This window comes from Gopherus evgoodei, chromosome 7 (assembly GCF_007399415.2).
Source record: "Gopherus evgoodei ecotype Sinaloan lineage chromosome 7, rGopEvg1_v1.p, whole genome shotgun sequence".
In the NCBI taxonomy this organism is placed as follows: domain Eukaryota; kingdom Metazoa; phylum Chordata; order Testudines; family Testudinidae; genus Gopherus; species Gopherus evgoodei.
The window spans coordinates 61,281,627-61,300,061 of NC_044328.1; the positions used below are offsets into that span (position 1 = coordinate 61,281,627).

General features: G+C 43.7%; 1 protein-coding gene across 14 annotated transcripts in view; it reads right to left on the reverse strand.

Annotated features, from left to right (window-relative positions):
- The window catches only part of ZMIZ1 (zinc finger MIZ-type containing 1), a 508,413-nt gene that overhangs the window by 212,696 nt on the left and 277,282 nt on the right, over window positions 1-18,435 (reverse strand). For all 14 annotated transcript variants that reach the window (XM_030569259.1, XM_030569249.1, XM_030569248.1 and 11 more), the window contains one exon: window positions 9,426-9,536. In XM_030569259.1, coding sequence (XP_030425119.1) covers window positions 9,426-9,485 — 60 coding nt within the window. In that variant the 5' untranslated portion in view covers window positions 9,486-9,536. The remainder of the gene's footprint in view (window positions 1-9,425; window positions 9,537-18,435) is intronic.

The window sequence follows — 18,435 nt, forward strand, 5'->3', positions numbered from 1 at the left end:
GGCCTGCCACGCACTAACTGGCCATGTGGACTCTGCTACGCTGAAGCAGACTTTGGAATTTTTAGTGCACAATAGGAGGGTCCACATTTGCAGCAGGCTAGAGCATTGTAGATTTACACCCGAGTTTGCTGTGCACTTACACTCTGTAGAGACATCCCAATAAGCATTCGTGGAAACTTACAGACACGTGGGGACTTGCCAGAGCAAAAAGGAACATAGGGTAACATTTTCAAAGGTGCCTTAGTGACTCGGGAGTCTGCTCGCCATATTTCAAAGGTATTCAGGTACCTAAAATGAAATCAGTGCTAGATGCTTTTGGAAATCCCACTAGGTATTTATCTGCATCTTTAAAAGGCACCTAAGTATCTTTAAAAATGTGGTCTTAAGTCCCATTTCCAAACATGATATAGGCACTAAGGGGCCTAAATCTCACTGAAAGTTAATGGGATTTCAGATCCTAAGTACTTCAGTCACCTTTCAGAACAAGACTTAGAATCCCAAGTCAATTCTGTGCTTTTAAAAATCTGACTAGCAGACTTTTAGCAGGTTACCATCTGAATACTGGAATGGCTCACACAATACCAGTTATTAACAGCAACAACATAACAGATTTATGGACTTAAACGATTCATACATTGATTAGGTTTGAACCATTAAGTAAATGAAAGTCAGGCTAACTTCTCACCTAGCAAGCAGGATATATCCCATAGCTGTGCAACTGACTTCCTCACCCAAAGACCTAAGTCAGGTACACAAATCATTTAGAGAAAAACAAAGGATAACATAGTAAACAACCAACATACTCTGGTGCAGCTCAAGGCTCAGATACAAAGTTCAGTTTGAAGATGCATGAACATGGTGAAAACTTGTGTTCTTTTTTAAAAATCTAATCTCTCTGGAGTTACCGACTTTCAGAACCGCAGCATGTCCTTTGCTCCAGCACATGCTGCTGTGTGGTTTAACCAACATTCTGAAACTACATTCAGCATCACAACATGCTGTCTTGGTGCACTGCACATTAATAAATGAGAATGGACCTTCCTAGCTGGTGTACAGAAGAGCACATTCTACCACCACCGACAGAGTTCTCCTTCAGTTTTAATGGCAGAGTTGTGTGAAATGGAAGGACCGGGGTGCTAAAAGAGAGACAGTAAGAACATTTTGAAGAAAAAAAAATGGTACATAAAATTATTCCGTATTTACCCCTCCCCCCTATTTTTGGACAGATCTAATCTAATCTAACTGTCCATAGATAATATATTAATTGTATCCATTGTCTGAAGCACATGGATTCATTACTCTACTAACACGTGTAAGCATATGAAAGGAAATAAGCAGAACCTTGCTCCTGTAAAGATATTCAACTTGACAGACAAGGCAAAAATGTGATGTCAAAAATCAGAGACATGCTACCAGTTGTATCACATATTCAATGCAGAGCAAAGGCCAGCTGCTAATCAAAGAATTCCATGTGCATGATTGACCCATAGCCTTTTGGATTTCCAGTATTGTTAAAATTATAGCCTTTATTTACCCATGAAAATCACATGCCATTTTTAGCAGTAGGTCAGATGAGATAATTATGTGGAAGAGTAATAGTCTTCCTGATATTGTAGACTTCCAGGATTAAAAGGTTTGAGAGAATACAATCCCTCTATGGAAAAATCATTCATCCCTTAGAAACAGGTGCTATGATAAGGCAATTGATAGAACTTGGCACACTCACCACTAGCCCAGATCAAAAAGTGGAAGGATCATATTCAAGAGGCTGCACCTTTCATAAACCCAGCCAATTCTCAAGTAACAAGCCACTCCAATTCTGCCTTTGACACAAACATGGGTAGAAAGCATGTGTTTCCTTCCTCAAGCCTGTTCATACCACACCATATCCTTTTCCCTTTTCCTCACATCCTGACTGCTCATATCAGAAGGGCAGCCTACCAAGATGAAGGATCAAAGATGGCAGAAATGTTGATGGATAAAGTCTACAAATGGTCTTGAGAAGCCAGGAAAGCAAGTCTTTTCCTAAACATATTTACCCACAGCAGAGAGATGTTCCAATGGACCGAGGAGGGAAGCAGACAAAGAATTTGTAACTATACAGGCCTCAGGAAAAATAGGAGCAAGATAGATACTAGGACACTTTTGATGAACAGACCAACCAATAATCTATAAAAAACACAACTTTTTTTTAAGGTAAAGAAAGGGCCCTTTTCAACCTTATCTTTATTGGTATAAGCCACTGATAATTCAGTACTAAAAAACAGCAGTAGCTACATGGAACTACAACCACTAATAAGAAGATGTTTCTGCCCAAACGGTCTCTATGGCAAAATGCCATTTATTTTTAAAATTAGTGAATTATGCAACTTTCAAGTATCTTTATTACTACCTTTACACCATTAACCCACACCAGTCAAAAATACGTTAATAGTGCTTATGAGTTGGGAACACCGACATTCTCCAATAAGAGATTTTGGAAAGTAGGAAGATTTTTTTTCAAATGGCTTCAGGATTTTCATGCTAACAGAAGTTATGCAAATACGTGAAGAATCCAACTTTCCACTAAATGGCAAGTTACAAAAAAATCCAAGCACTGAAGGCAGAAAAAGAAAAAGGCTGTTCCCAAGGTTAGTTTGCAATTGCAGAAAGAAAGAAGCAACACAAACACGTACAATTAGACTTTTTAACATACATCTGCCGAATGGCCAGCTAGGCAATAAAATGCATTCAAACCACAGCAATTCAGCAAGCTCCTTCTTTGAAGAGAAGGGGAAGAAATACTAATCTGTTTCTAGAAATCAGTAATATGATGTGTGCTTTCCATTAGGAGTGATAGAGCATCGCTTGATGTGATATTGTTCAGTGCACCCTGATGTAACATGACACATGCAGCGGAAACAGCACTCTCCACTCCCACCACAGCAAAGTACCCCAGATACCAGAGGACCTCCAGATACTTCCTTTAACCTATTACTGGAAATAAACGTGGCTATTTCAACACAGCTTTAACATCATGAAGGCAATCCTCAATCCAGTATCAAGATATCAGATGTATTTTGTAATTTTTACATGGAAAGATTTTCTGACCTTTCTCACTTCAAGAATTTCACAAAAGCCATAAAAAGCTGTATGCAAACAGAGCCAGTTCAGAAAGCAGTAGACAGCAGCCAGGAAGTCTCAGGGTTGGGGCAGCTCTACATTTCGAATTTAGACATTTTTAAGGCCACAGGGGTCCAATCCAAAGACTTTGCAGGAGGCCTGGAATTTGCTTGTACTGCCTAAGAAAAATAATGGATGCTATGACTCAAGTAATTGTTTACTTGGCTGAAGAATCACAAGGGTATTATGAGGAATGAGTAAAGAGCAAATACTACAATGGGGATGACAGGATTGCTGGGGGGGACTGGTCATAGGATATACAGTCAGTCTTTTATTATTATTATTCTCCTAGTGGCTAGCTCAGGGGTCAGCAACCTTTCCAAAGTGGTGTGCCGAGTCTTCATTTATTCACTCTAATTTAAGGTTTCATGTGCCGGTAATGCATTTTAACGTTTTTAGAAGATCTCTTTCTATAAGTCTATAATATATAACTAAACTATTGTTGTATGTAAAGTAAATAAGGTTTTTAAAATGTTTAAGAAGCTTCATTTAAAATTAAATTAAAATGCAGAGCCCCCGGACCAGTGGCCAGGACCCAGGCAGTGTGAGTGCCACTGAAAATCAGCTCATGTGCCACCTGTGGCACGTGTGCCATAGGTTGCCTATCCCTGGGCTAGCTCATATCCAGCCCAGTTGTTTGGCAGTTACTGAAAGTTACCAGTGTGAATAAGACTACTGGGTTGCCTCCCAAAATATACCACAGTGTTGAGCACTCATTGGGCAGTCCCAGCAGAGGACTGAAGGAGAGAATGGAAACTAAACTATCCTCTCACCACTGCGTGGGCCGCTCAGGCTAGTGCTTCTCAAACTTTAGCAACCTGAGGATCCCCATTTTGATTTTGAAGTGTTTGCGGCCCCCCAAGCCTTCCCTGCTCAGTCTCTCCCCCAAGGTCTCATCCCACCTCACTCTACTGGGAGGGAGGGGGAGAAGTTAATCAGCGGGGCTGGCGACCGCAGGGATGACTCACAGACTCCCTAGAGTACCCTTGCAGACCTCCAGGGGTCCACAGACCCCAGTTTGAGAAACCCTGGGCTAAGCTATATTAGCCAGATGGTGTGGGGGATCTGTTTGTGCTGTAAGTGTTCTGTGAACAGAGAACTTCAGTTTGCAGGGGCTATCAGTCCTGCACCTTTGATGAGCACTTCGCTTAAACAAATGTAAAAATGTAACTAAGGTCAATAAGGTCCACCTCCTCCCCCGCAGTTCATCTACAACTCTCTTTTGTGCTATGGTGAACTAATTCTACATACCAAGGAAAGAATATCACTTTAAGTTTTTCTTCTGAACACTGAAAAATATGTACCCTTGATTTTAGAGAACATACTCCTGTGTATGCTGTAGTATTCACACTGAGAGACCACACAAGCTGTTACAGTTTCACAGAAGGCTGGTAATTTTTTTAAAGAGCTTATATATTTCCTTATCTGCTGTTTGTCCTGTTTTATCTACTCTGAAACATTTTTGTTACTAATACACCTCATTTGCTCGCTAGTGGATCAATATACAGGTTTTTGTTTCCTTTTTAAAATGCAAAAATTAAGGAGGAAATCACAACTTTAATCCTGAAACAGGAGTCAGTGGAGTCAGAAAAGGATTGTCTGTGTCTGAGAGACTGGGAGAGCTGGGAAGAAAGAAACCTGCGCTGACCCTCTGTTGTAACCTGATCCAGTTAAAGAGGCACAGGGATTACCATTTATAGTGTTTCTCAGGGGTTGGGGTGGGGGGCAGGGAGTGCAGCAGACAGTTCTCAGTCTGGTTGCATGGGCCAATAGCTGCAGCAAGGTTATAAAATGTGTAGACACTGGACGCCAAGGAAAGATTTAGAGAGAGAGAGAGAGAGAGAGAGAGAGAGAGAGAGAGAGAGAGAGAGAGTGTGTGTGTGTGTGTGTGTGTGTGTGTGTGTGTGTGTGTGTGTGTGTGTGTGTGTGTGTGTGTGTGTGTGTGTGGCCTTTCATGCTCCTGACATGTTAATCTCACAAAGCACACATATTTCTAGGAGAGAAGGGCAATGTTTCTTTTTGTTCATTAGGTGGTGGGGTGGGTGGTTGTGGTGAAGTGGAGTAGATAAGGTGGAGAAGGATATCTGACACAGCCATGATTCCCAACTGTCAGTACATAGCACAAAGTATGATCAGGCTCCCTATATCAAGGGAGGTGTATGTAAGTAAGAGCAAGGGGCTGCTGTAAAGCAACACAGCTCCACAGATTTACACCATCTGGGGATCTGGGCCAACCTATGAGCAAACGCAGTAAACGTTTTCAAGCAAGGACTCTATTGATACCAGGAGGGCATTAACAATGCATGGGCCAAAGATTCCCAGCACTGAACCAGTAGGGTGGAGTCAATTTATGTGATCTTTTCCCACTCTCATAAAAGACATTGTATAGGATTTTAAAATTGCCATTACTAAAACTGTGATAAACTAAGGGTTTTTTTATAGGCTAAATGCATTACTCTACATAAATAAAGCCCAAAGCAAAGAAGCTTCTGCTGAGGAACTGAACTCGGTGTGCATTCTCTGCATTCAACTGCTGGCTTGCCAGGCTACAGTTGTTAGTGGGTGAGGGTAAATAAGCAACCGTGTTCAAATTTAGATAGCCAGAACTCTTCTACTTTCTCCCTTGTAGGAGGTGGTGGGCCATTCTCACTTGCCAAGATTGCCACTTATCCTCCTGGTGTCTTGCAAAACAAAAATCACTGTGTTTGCTGCGCTGTGGCACCGTTCCCTAACCTACACAAATGGAACACAAAGTCCTCTGTTAACTCATCTTCCAGCCAGCCTCCATTCCACACACAACTGGGAACGTCCTATGAATGCTGGGAAGGTTGCTGGCTTTCCTTCCTTCCTCCTCTTCCTGAGATTAGGTAACTAAATCAAAGTAGCACTGTTTGGGTGCAGTATTAGTGGTTTAACTAACAAAGTATTCACTATGCAGCTGTAGCAGGGTGGACCACTGTTCCGGCCTTGAAAGGGTTAAAACAGCCCTGGATAAGGGCTGGGGCTGGAGAAAGCAGCCTTTTAGGCTGGGCTGATTGGGGGAAGTGGCAGCAGCTGGGGCCATGCCCCAAACTGAGCAACAGGCCCTTATATAAGGCAGAGAAGCTAGGAGTACAAACAAACAGCCTTCCTCTGCCTGTAGAAGGAGAAGGGCCTCGCTGCAGGGAGCTAGTACTGGGGGTTACAAGGTGCAGCCCAGGGGTAGGCCAAGGCAGCAGGTCCAAACCCTCCTTGTCAGTGATGAGTTGGCTGATACTGCAGTCTGCCCCAGGGTGTGGGGCTAGACAATGACTGGCAGTAGCCATATACTGAGGCAAGGTGGGAATAGAGGGCGGGGGTTCCCTAGGGAGGGGAGACCCTGAGAACAAAGGGTCACTGCCAGGGGGCAGCACCCTATGTAAAAGGGCACCGGGGTCCAGAGAGGGACACGGGGCCAGTAGCTGGAAGGTGGATCACCGGCCTGCAGAGGGCACTCTGGACACTGGACTGAGCTAATTCCCAAGGACGACCAGTAGGAGGCGCCACAGGGGTGAGTCTGCCCGGTTACAGCAGCCAAAAACTGTTCTTCTGAAAAAGCTTTATTGTGTTTTGCCTTGGATTATTACAAAAAATATATGTGAATTCTGTGCATATGAAAGGCTGGCACCTCTGGAAAAAGAGACCCTTCATTTACCCATGGAATACCCAGAGAACAGCATCTTCCATCCGGCCTCATCTGTCTCTCTCAACCTGACCTGGAGGTCTGCTTCTAGGGTTGGGAAAGCAAGGTTGCTCCCAACGCTCCACCTGCTCTTGGCCTCTTGGTTGTGACTGTCAGGAAGCAGGCCAATTAGTGCCAAACAAGATTGATTTGGGGAGATGTGGATACTTATCCCCAAGGAGCGGGGATGAGGCCCCACAACTTAATTTCACTTGGGCCTCTGTACAGCCATGAGATAACTTTCAGGTCACTTGACTTGGAGTGGATTTGGACCAACTGAATTCCATGAACCAGACTCATCAGATTTGTCCCAGCATCTGTGCTTATTTTAAAAAAAAAAAAAAAAAAAAAAAAGGGAGGGGGGATCAGCTGTTTTAGACAATCTTCTAACCTTCCTAAAAGCAGCTTTTTTCAGCTCACCACGTCAGTAACACCAGACTAGCAAATAAACAAACTTTCAGAACCAAAGCTTTCAGCTGCTTTAAAATAATTGATTTGTATGAAAAAAAAATCCTTTAACTTAAAAAACATAATCCTTTGCTAACAGCCACACACCAGATAGTGCTGCATAGTGTGATGCTAAATAATGGTGGCTATTTCTAAAGCTAAGAGCAAGGGAGCAGACAAAAGCAATAGAAGATGTTTCAGAAGTCTCAGTGTAGCCAATATACCACCACTTGTTCTTACTTTAAACTGAGCTTCAAATGAGCATTTAAGCTAGGGCACTAAATTCTCACTCCACTGTGCAAAAGAAAGTTGTGAGGGGAGAGAGGACCACAGCATAATGTATGTTTTTAACAGAGAGAGATTTTTATGCTATGAGGGCAAGATTTCATACTTAGTTAAAACAGACATTTACTGGGGATCCTACTAGAATTATTTACTATTTGTATCACAGTAGTACCTAAAGGCTAGAACCCCATCATGCTGGTACTGTATAAACATATAATAGAGACCAACCCTGCCCTGCAGAGATTAAAAAACTGGAAGCAAATAATCTATACTGGCCTCTGGACCATCATGGTCCAAATTGTTCAGCAAGTAGTACAAGAGGTGAACAAGTCAAAACGGGGGGGAAATTGTGGAAAGTGTTATGAAAAACATGTCCCCTTTTTTTGGCTGTAATTTGAAATTTCACTGAAACAAAAATTCACAACATTTTATCCAACTCTAATGAGTGATATTTTAGAGTTCATCTCATGGATCCAGTTGGGTTAAGAGATCTCCCGAATACATTTTACACATTTGGGGGGCGGGGGAGAGGGGCATTTGAATTGGTTGGAAACAAAATACAGCAACCTTTAGCCTCATCTCAAATTGAGAAACCGCACCCCCACTATCACCCACCCACATTGACAGATTCCTGTCAGAGAAAGTATGCAGCTGGAGGTCGGGAGCCAGGCAGCACAGCTCACAAGGAGGAATGAGCAGGCAAAGATGGTGTCAACTTCTGCCATCAATTAGATAAGCATTTGGAACTACTTCTTTCCTCGCCCAGTAATGCAGAGAGGGTAACAATTTCAAAGCCCCAAAGGGATTCTGGAGCCTAAATTCCATTTTCAAAAGTGATTTAGGTATTAGGGCCCAGATCCTCAAAGGTATTTAAGCAACTAGTTCCCACTGGAATCAGTGGGAGCGAGCCTAAGTCCCACTGACTTTCAATGAAACTTAGGCTCCAAAGTTCCTACGTCATTGCTGAATGTGGGCCTTAGATGCTTATAGACTCATAGACTCTAGGACTGGAAGGGACCTCGAGAGGTCATCGAGTCCAGTCCCCTGCCCTCATGGCAGGACCAAATACTGTTTAGACCATCCCTAATAGACATTTATCTAACCTACTCTTAAATATCTCCAGAGATGGAGATTCCACAACCTCCCTAGGCAATCTATTCCAGTGTTTAACTACCCTGACAGTTAGGAACTTTTTCCTAATGTCCAACCTAAATCTCCCTTGCTGCAGTTTAAGCCCATTGCTTCTTGTTCTATCATTGGAGGCTAAGGTGAACAAGTTTTCTCCCTCCTCCTGATGACACCCTTTTAGATACCTGAAAACTGCTATCATGTCCCCTCTCAGTCTTCTCTTTTCCAAACTAAACAAACCCAATTCCTTCAGCCTTCCTTCATAGGTCATGTTCTCAAGACCTTTAATCATTCTCGTTGCTTTTCTCTGGATCCCTTATGAAAATTCAGCCCCAGTCTCCAGTCCCTAAAGCTCAGCTTAGTTGTTATTTAGCAAGAAACCTTTTTAAAAACCACATATTAAGAACAAACATCTACTAACATTTGGTTTGTTCACTGCTCTCTGCTTCTAGGGAGCAAACTTATTAACCCAAGCAGACAACTGACTCTCTGGGGAGTTTGAAAGGTTTCGTTCTGTGGTGATCCTTGCAGGAGACATTTGTCTACTCAGCCAGATTAGAATGTTCCCCCCATGCCCCTTACAAAAAGGCAAAGATGATGATCATTATACAGGCTCTGAGGGCAGCTATGTGCCATGCCAGGCAATGCGATGCAGTGGCTGCTCTAGCTTTACTCCTAGTAGCAGTTTCCAGTTTCAGCTTACCTGTTTTATGCACTGCAGCCGGTCATTGGTCTGCTGTATGTGCCTGTCCATAGAATTCATTTTGATTGTCTCCACTTGGCTTCTACCTGAAAGCCATTAAAATCCCTCAATCTGCAAGATAAAAAGAACAAGAAAGATCACTGAACAAAGTTCATGCACTTCTGCCAACTATACAGTCAGAGAGACCACGGATGTTACACCTCACAGGTTTAACCTTCCTTCCTGAGGATGATTTTTTTTCTCTTCTGGTTTGGGAAAGGGAGCTGTCAGGGGGCCCGCGAAGTATGCACAGGCAGAAGCTCTGTATTTTAAATTCAACAATGACATTCCAAAGTCACATGACGACACCTAGCTAGGTAAACCAAACTCCACTAGGAGCTTTTGTGAAGCCAATAACAAAGGTTCCTTTTACACAAAGAACTACAGAACTATTTCACCAAATGCCACTAAAATGAAACAGCAGAGCTGCTGGCAACATCCAAGAAGTCTGGATTTTAAGACAACAAGGACATAAAGGACTTGCCGTTCTATTTCTGTGGGAAAAAATACCTCTTGCTCTCACAAGTATTTCAGATGCACTGTACCATTACATGGCCAGCAAATAAGGACTGAGATTACACAACTGAGCCTAGCTATACTTGCCTAAGTATTAGTTAGGAAAGCTTTGGATCTCGGTACTTTCAGTTAGAATGATAAGTATGCCTTGATAAAAAATGTCATTTAAAAATGGTTCTGGAAGAAGTTGTGATGGCAGTAAGCACAGCACTGGGATTCAGGATTCAGGCAAGACTTTCAAAAGTGACTAGTGATTTTGTGACATCTTGACATACCTTAAAGGAGTCTGATTTTCAAAAGTGCTGAGCAACAGCCACCCTCTAAAAATCTGGATCTTTTAAGATGTCTTTCTTTAAACCACAAAAACTACTAGTCACTTTTGAAAAATCTTGGCTTCTGTTTTTATCCCCAGCTTTGCTACTGACTTGCTATGTAACCTTAGGGAAGCCACAAACTCTCTGAGCCTCATTTTATGCATCTGGAAAATGAGCAGCATATTCCCATCTGAAAGAGGTGTTGAGAATTTTGATTTGCATGGGTATAGCACTAGGAAATCACCACATGAGAAACGACATCAAGGAATTATGATGATAAAAACAGCAAAACTGTGATCTGTTGGCCCCACCATCAACACTCAGCAAGAGGAGCAGAATTAAATAGGTTTGTTAATCTCTTTTCCGAGTCAGGCTTCATGCTACCCTGCACCTGCACATTAGCATCTCTGGTCAAAATAATATATTAGCACAGAATTGTTTTTCAGCAGTGGTGAAATGTAAGTAAAGAATTAAGATTAGTGACCAAGCTAGGGACATGGAAGGTACTGGGTTAGCAAGTAACCTCTACATCTCATTCTGAATTCTGTTTTCTAAATCCCTTTTATCTCTGCCTCAGCCCATCCCACAGCTGAAAAAGTGTCAGCTATGCCACTTATGGGGCTCCATTCATTTTAGAGACAGGGATAAATATCCATTTGGGATTTTGTTCTGACCTTTCAGCTACTGTAGTCAAAACTAGGCTTGGCACGTAGGCCAACTGGAATGCAGTACAAACAAAGGTAACCCACTGAGCCCTGCAGCCCATGCGCACTGTCTGTGGATTGAGTTTAACAGAGTCCCTCTTGGCTTTATCTGTTCTTTTACTTTAGTGGCAAAGCAGCTGCTTGGAAAGATGGAAACTTGGATTCCAACCAGCAATTTCTGTCCATAATTCACAGTATCAACTGATACGCACTATAATTTGTTTAAAACCAGAACTGTGACAAGGCTCCAGCTATGTATAATTCTACTTAACAGGCTTAACAGTTTTAAAGGCTTTTTTCTAATACTCCTTTCTCAGGCAAGGGTGATGAGCTGCCCCCGCACCCCTCCCCCACACTCCTCTTTCTCCCAACCCCTTTCATGACACTTTGAAGCCAACATGGAGTGAATATTGTGTCACAAAACTGGTCTTTGCCTATATTGATTTCTCTGTCCTTGAAACACTGTAAAAAGCTGCTTTCTCACACCCAATGACTGGAGGGGGGGAGGGGAGGGGAAGAGGAATATTAGGATTTTGGATATTAGGAAACACTATTTCACTAGGACGGTGGTGAAGCACTGGAATGGGTTACCTAGTGGAATCTCCATCCTTAGAGGTTTTTAAGGCACAGCTCGACAAAGCCCTGGCTGGGATGATTTAGTTGGTGTTGGTCCTACTTTGAGCAGGGGGTTGGACTACATGACCTCCTGAGGTCTCTTCCAACCCTAATATTCTATGAGAGGGGAAGGACAGATTCTGCAAGACACATTCTCATGGTATATTTACATGAGTGCAAACTTTATACTGGCACAACAGGATTCCAAGTTTGCACTCCAATGTCTGCCGTTGTGAATTGTAGTTTCATTCCTATTACACCTAGCAGTTCGTTTTGTTTATCATAGCTCTGTCCCTGATGGAATATCATCTCGCTCTCCACACTCATATGAAAGAGAGGGTGGATTTGTCTGATGCTAGTTCTACTAGGGAATCTAAAACCCTTCCCCACTCCCACCTCACATCACTTTAAAGCCCTTCAATTAGAGCACCTCTAAAAGCCTGCAGTATGAATGCCCAGCCCTCAGAAAGGGAACTGTGCTTCCCTGAATGGATATGCTGAATGCATCACTGTCACAGTACGATGGATTCCAGACCATGGCATCCGCGTGTGTCCCACGCACCCGAGCCATCTGAGATTTCTGTACCTAACTGATAACATTCTCTCATGGCTCCTGCTGGATTAGACTCTGGGAAAGAAATCTTTTCTGCTAGACAGCTAAATGAGGTCTTACAACAGCAGCTCAAGCGCCTCATCCCCACACTCCAGATACAAGAGGGTTCAATAAAGCACTCCTGTCAATAAATTATGATACTCATGGAATGGTAAAGCCAGTTTTGTGTACAAGTATCATTATTAGACTTTGCCAGCGCCACCTTCTCAATGGCAGGCACTGACCAAGGACCCTTCAGAAAACACAGATTGATATATTTTATTAAAAACGAGTAACACATTCTTATCTGCTTACAAGACCCCAAAACAACCTCAGTAGCCATGGCGTTTAATCTTTCAGTGGACAGCAGAGGTATTTATCATGAGATAAGCTAGCCCAGACATGACACCACTTCAGCAACAATCCATCTTAAGAACTGGAATACATTATCTGCATTTTAATTGCGTATTAGGACAGAAGGTAAAGAGCATATTACAAAAACCCGCTCCCCACCCCCCAAGTGTTGCTAAACATAACTAAGGAATTAAATCACTGGCTTCATTTCTCTTTACAAACAAAACAAAACAAAAACAGTAGAAATTTTCTCAACCAGCCAGTAATCACAATGCTGTGTTTAAGCTGCTTTTGGAACAGAGATAAGTGCCCTTTTTTGGCATTATTTAATTAACCCTCTCACAACTATAGAACCCTGTAGAATCCAATCTCAAAAACAACTCTACTCCAGGCAACAGATTCAAGGACATCCCCAATACCTCCAGAAAACATGACTCCCCTGCAAGGCTGGATGTACCAGGCACTGAAGCTGTCAGCTGATAACAAAAGAAAACTCCTGTGGTGGTGTTGGCAGTACAGTGTGGGGTTGGGAGACTGCAGTGGGATTCTATAGAGATAATGAGTCGTGCCAGACGACTGCAAAGAATATTACAAATTGATTTATAAACTGTGTATAATACACCTCCAATCATCTGACTTCCAGTTAACCACATGTGTAAATGAAGGTGATCTCAGCTACCTGAACCGGGCATTACTCTCCTATTTGTCCAAAACCCCATTTTTCCCAAGAGCGGTAAATTTCTCAGAAACTTTTCAGAAAATCAGGGCTATACAACATACAGAAATAAACCACGATAGTCATGCAGCTACCTCCAAGAGTAACATGGAAGATGTTTCATTGCCCATAACAACACTTAATGGTTTCGGAAGTAAAGAATACCATATGCACATGAAATTGCACAGAGAATATAGAAAGCTGAACAAGGTGCTAAGGGCTGGCTACAAGCGGAAAATTAAAGGCACGACTATACTAGTATAATTACACTGGTATAGTTATACCAATAGATCTCTGTGTGTGGACCCTCATTCTGGAATAAGAGTGCTCTTTTCTGGTTTAGTTTTATGTCTCTTTGGCCTGGTCTACACTATGAGTTTATGTCGAATTTAGCAGCGTTAAATTAAATTAACTCTGCACCCATCCATACAATGAATTCCTTTACTTCGATATAAAGAGCTCTTAAAATCAATTTCTGTACTCCTCCCCGAGTAGTGCCGAAATCGACATTGCCATTTCGAATTAGGATTAGTGTGGCTGCAATTTGATGGTATTGGCCTCCAGGAGCTATCCCTCAGTGCACCATTGTGACCTCTCTAGACAGCAATCTGAACTCTGATGCGCTGGTCACGTAGACAGGAAAAGCTCTGGAAACTTTTGAATTTCATTTCCTTTTTGCCCAGCGTGGAGAGATGATCAGCACAGGTGACCATGCAGAGCTCATCAGCACAGGTAACCATGCAGTCTGAGAATCGAAGAAGAGCTCCAGCATGGACCGTACAGGAGGTACTGGATCTGATCGCTGTATGGGGAGAGGATTCTGAACTAGCAGAACTACGTTCCAAAAGACGAAATGCCAAAACATTTGAAAAATCTCACTGCAGGGACTCACTACAGTGCCACGTGAAAGTTAAGGAGCTCACACAAGCCTATCAGAAAACCAAAGAAGCAAACAGAAGGTCCGCGTCAGAGCCACAGACATGCCGCTTCTACACTGAGCTGCATGCAATTCTAGTGGGGGGCGCCACCACAACCCCACCTCTGACCGTGGATTCCAAGGAGGGGGTAATCTTAGCCATGCTTGAGGATTCTGCAGATGGGGAGAAAGATGAGGATGACGACGACGAGCTTGCGGAGAGCACACAGCACTCCGTTCCTCCAAAAGCCAGGATTTTTTTTCTCAGCCTGAATGAAGTACCCTCCCAACTCTCCCAAGGCAGTATCCCAGACCATGAAGCCATGGAAGCAACATCTGGTGAGTGTACTTTTGTAAATATAAAACATGCTTTAAAAGCAAGCGTTTTTTAATGATTAATTTGCCCTGAGGACTTGGGATGCATTCATGGCCAGTACAGCTACTGGAAAAGTCTGTTAACGTGTCTGGGGATAGAGTGGACAGGGACATCTCCATGAAGCTCTCCTAGATGTTCTCCAAAACCCTTTGCAGAAAGTTTCTGGGCACTGCAACCTTATTCCATCCTCCATGGTAGGACACTTGACCACGCCATGCTAGTGGCAAGTAATCATTGTATGGCAAAGCCTGGCAGCGTATGGTCCCAGTGTTTGCTGGCATTCAAGCAACATCCGTTCTTTATCTCGCTTTGTTATCCTCAGGAGAGTGATATCGTTCATGGTAACCTGGTTGAAATACAGGAATTTAATTAAGGGGACAGAGGTGGACATTCCTATCGGGCTGTTTGCCTGTGGCTGAAAAGAAATCCTTCCCTGCAGTTAGCTAAGCCCGGGGGAGGAGGGAGGTGGCATTGGCGCTGAGCTTTTCGCGTTTGGCTAGCAGGGATCTTCCCTGATACCAGCCATGCAGTGGGGGGAAGGGTAAACTGATCATCCCAGAGAATTGGATGCGGGGGGTGGGGGTTAGTTTGGTTTCTGCAGGGATCTTCCCTGATACCAGCTATGCGGTGGAGGGAGGGATAAAGCGATCATCCCAGAGAATTGGAGGGGAGCAGGGGAGTTTAGTTTGGTTTCTGCTGCTCCATGTTAACAGGAAAACCGCAGCACTCAATGGGCTTTGCTTGGTATGTGGGAAAGGAGGGCGCTGCTTTTATGAATGCTGCAGAAGCCAAAAGACGATGGCTTACCATGGCCGCATGCAAGCTAAATTCTGCTGCCTGGACCTGCGTCTGTGATCTCTAACACCAAAGCTGCAGGCACTCAATATTAAGATGCAAAATGTGACCTTGTACTGAAATCATATGTGCTATGTAATGTGAATAGTGTTGTTCACCGTGAAAGAGTATAAGCATTGTTCTGTAAAATGTATCTTTTTAAATACTTCTCTCCCTTTTTCCCCCTCCTTCCTGCAGCTGCAAATTTTTCAAGCCTCCTTCCTCCGTCCTGAAGGCCATCTCAGATAAGATGGCAAAAAAAAAAACAACGGACGTGAGACGAAATGTTCTCGGAAATCATGGAATCGACCTGCAATGAAAGAGCTCATCTGAATGAGTGGAAGGTCACCCTATCCCAGTACAGGAAAGCTGCCAGTGAACGTGAGGCCATGAGGGACAAACGGGAGGAGAGGAGAGACGCTCGAGATGAGAGGTGGCAGGATGCAATGCTGGGACTGCTGCATGATCAAACTGACGTGCTCCGGCGTCTGGTGGAGCTTCAGGAACGGCAGCAGGATCACAGAGTGCCGCTGCAGCCCCTGTATAACTGCCCTCCCCCCTCACCATGTTCCATAGCCTCCTCACCCAGACGTGTAAGGGGGAGTCTCCATGCACCCGCCCACTCCACCTCGGTGGACAGCCCAAGCAAAAGGCTGTAATTATTTTGAACTTCTGAAGTGGCCTTTTCCTCCCCTCCTATCCTCCTCCCAAACCCCACCCGGGCTACCTTGTCAGTTCTCTCCCTCTTTTTATAATCAGTTAATAAAGAATACATGATTTTTAAATGATAGTGATTTTATTTCCTTAGAAAGCAAGCCGTGATCAAAGGGGGAGGGTGGGTTGCTTACAGGGAATGAGTCAATCAAGGAGGGGGGTTCATCAAGGAGAAACAAACACAACAGTCACACCATACCCTGGCCAGTCATGAAACTGGTTTCCAAAGCTTCTCTGATGCGCAGCACTTCCTGGTGTGCTCTTCTAATCGCCCTGTTGTCTGGCTGCGTGTAATCAGCAGCCAAGCGATTTGCCTCAACCTCCCAACCCACCATAAAGGTCTCCCCCTTACTCTCACAGAGATTGTGGAGCACACAGCAAGCAGCAATAACAATGGGAATATTGGTTTGGCTGAGGTCTGAGCGAGTCAGTAACATGTGCCAGCGTCCCTTTAAACATCCAAATGCACATTCTACCACCATTCTGCACTTGCTCAGCCTGCAGTTGAAGAGCTCCTGACCACTGTCCAGGCTGCCAGTGTATAGCTTCATGAGCCATGGCATCAAGGGGTAGGCTGGATCCCCAAGGATAACTATAGGCATTTCAACATCCCCAACTGTTATTTTCTGGTCTGGGAAGTAAATCCCTTGCTGCAGCCGTTTAAACAGATTAGTGTTCCTGAAGACGCGAGCGTCATGAACCCTTCCCGGCCATCCCACGTGGATGTTGGTGAAACGTCCCTTGTGATCCACCAGTGCTTGCAGCACCATTAAAAAGTACCTCTTGCGGTTTATGTACTGGGTGCCCTGGTGCTCCGGTGCCAAGATAGGGATATGGGTTCCATCTATCGCCCCACCACAGTTAGGGAATCCCATTGCAGCAAAGCCGTCCACTATGATCTGCACATTTCCCAGAGTCACAAACTTTGGTAGCAGCAGCTCAGTGATTGCATTGGCTATTTGCATCACAGCAGCCCCCACTGTAGATTTTCCCACTCCAAATTGATTCCCGACTGACCGGTAGCTGTCTGGCATTGCAAGCTTCCACAGGGCTATCACCACTTGCTTCTCAACTGGGCTGCTCTCATCTTGGTATTCTGGCACTTCAGGGCAGGGGAAAGCAAGTGAAAGTTCTGTGCTTGTTTCCCAGGCCCAAAATTGGCGTTCCACAGCTAGAACCTGCCCCATTAACAGTATAATCTCCAAAGCGCCAGGGCCCGTGGTTTGAGAGTATTCTGTGTCCATGTCCTCATCACTCTCGTTGCCGTGCTGCCGTACCCGCCTCGTCCTTGCCTGGTTTTTCAGGTCCTGGTTCAACATAAACTGCACAATAATGTGCGAGGTGTTTACAACGTTCATGACTGCTGTCTTGAGCTGAGTAGGCTCCAGGCTTGCCATGGTATGCATCATCTTCCCTCTGCCCACAAATTTTGTAATATTGCTTCCTCCAAAAGCAGGGAATTTGTTTGTCCTGCAAAATGATTTCAGTGGGCTTTCAGTCAGGGCCTTGAAGAACATATAAAGTCGATTCCCTTTGCTCGCATGCCGAAGGGGTTGCCTACCTCTTCTAGTCTCTTATATATCAGTGTTAGCAAACCATGGCAGGATTCGGCACAACAAGAAGCCTCTACTCAGAGGGATAACAGTGGGGTCTGCTGATCAGGATTAAAGGGCATCAACAGAGCTGTGGGGAAGAGAAAGCTTACTTGGTGCCTTCAAAAACAACAAAATCTCACACACACACACACACACACACACACACACACACACACACACACACACACACACACACACACACACACACACACACACACACACACACCCCTCTACTGTTACATGCTAACTCCATCTACAAGGATGAAAAGAACTGGTCTTGTTCCTCTTTGGTTATATTGTTCCGTGCACAGAGAATGTATTCTCCTGTTCTGTTTCTGAGGCATAGACCTGCTCTCTTTTAAAGAAAATATTATGTACATTATTCTTGCCTTCCCTCCCCGCAAGCATGCGAGTTTATAGCCCCAGGCAATAATTAAATAGACCTCATTTACATATTTATGATGCCTCAAAAGGGGAAAAGGTTTTTTTTTTCTTTTTTTAAGGAACAGATGTATTGACCTATTAGACAATGATTTTTTTTTAACCTTAAACGTATTGAATCTTTCTCTGGTGAACTACAGTTAGAAGTATGTTCTTAAGTAGGGATCATGTAGTGGATTATAGAAAAAATGGAAAAAGGAATTTCACATCTTGCTGTTATAGTCTGTTATATTGCTTGAAATTCCCCACATTTTGAGTTTTCTGTTCATTTTTTGTCAAAAGTTT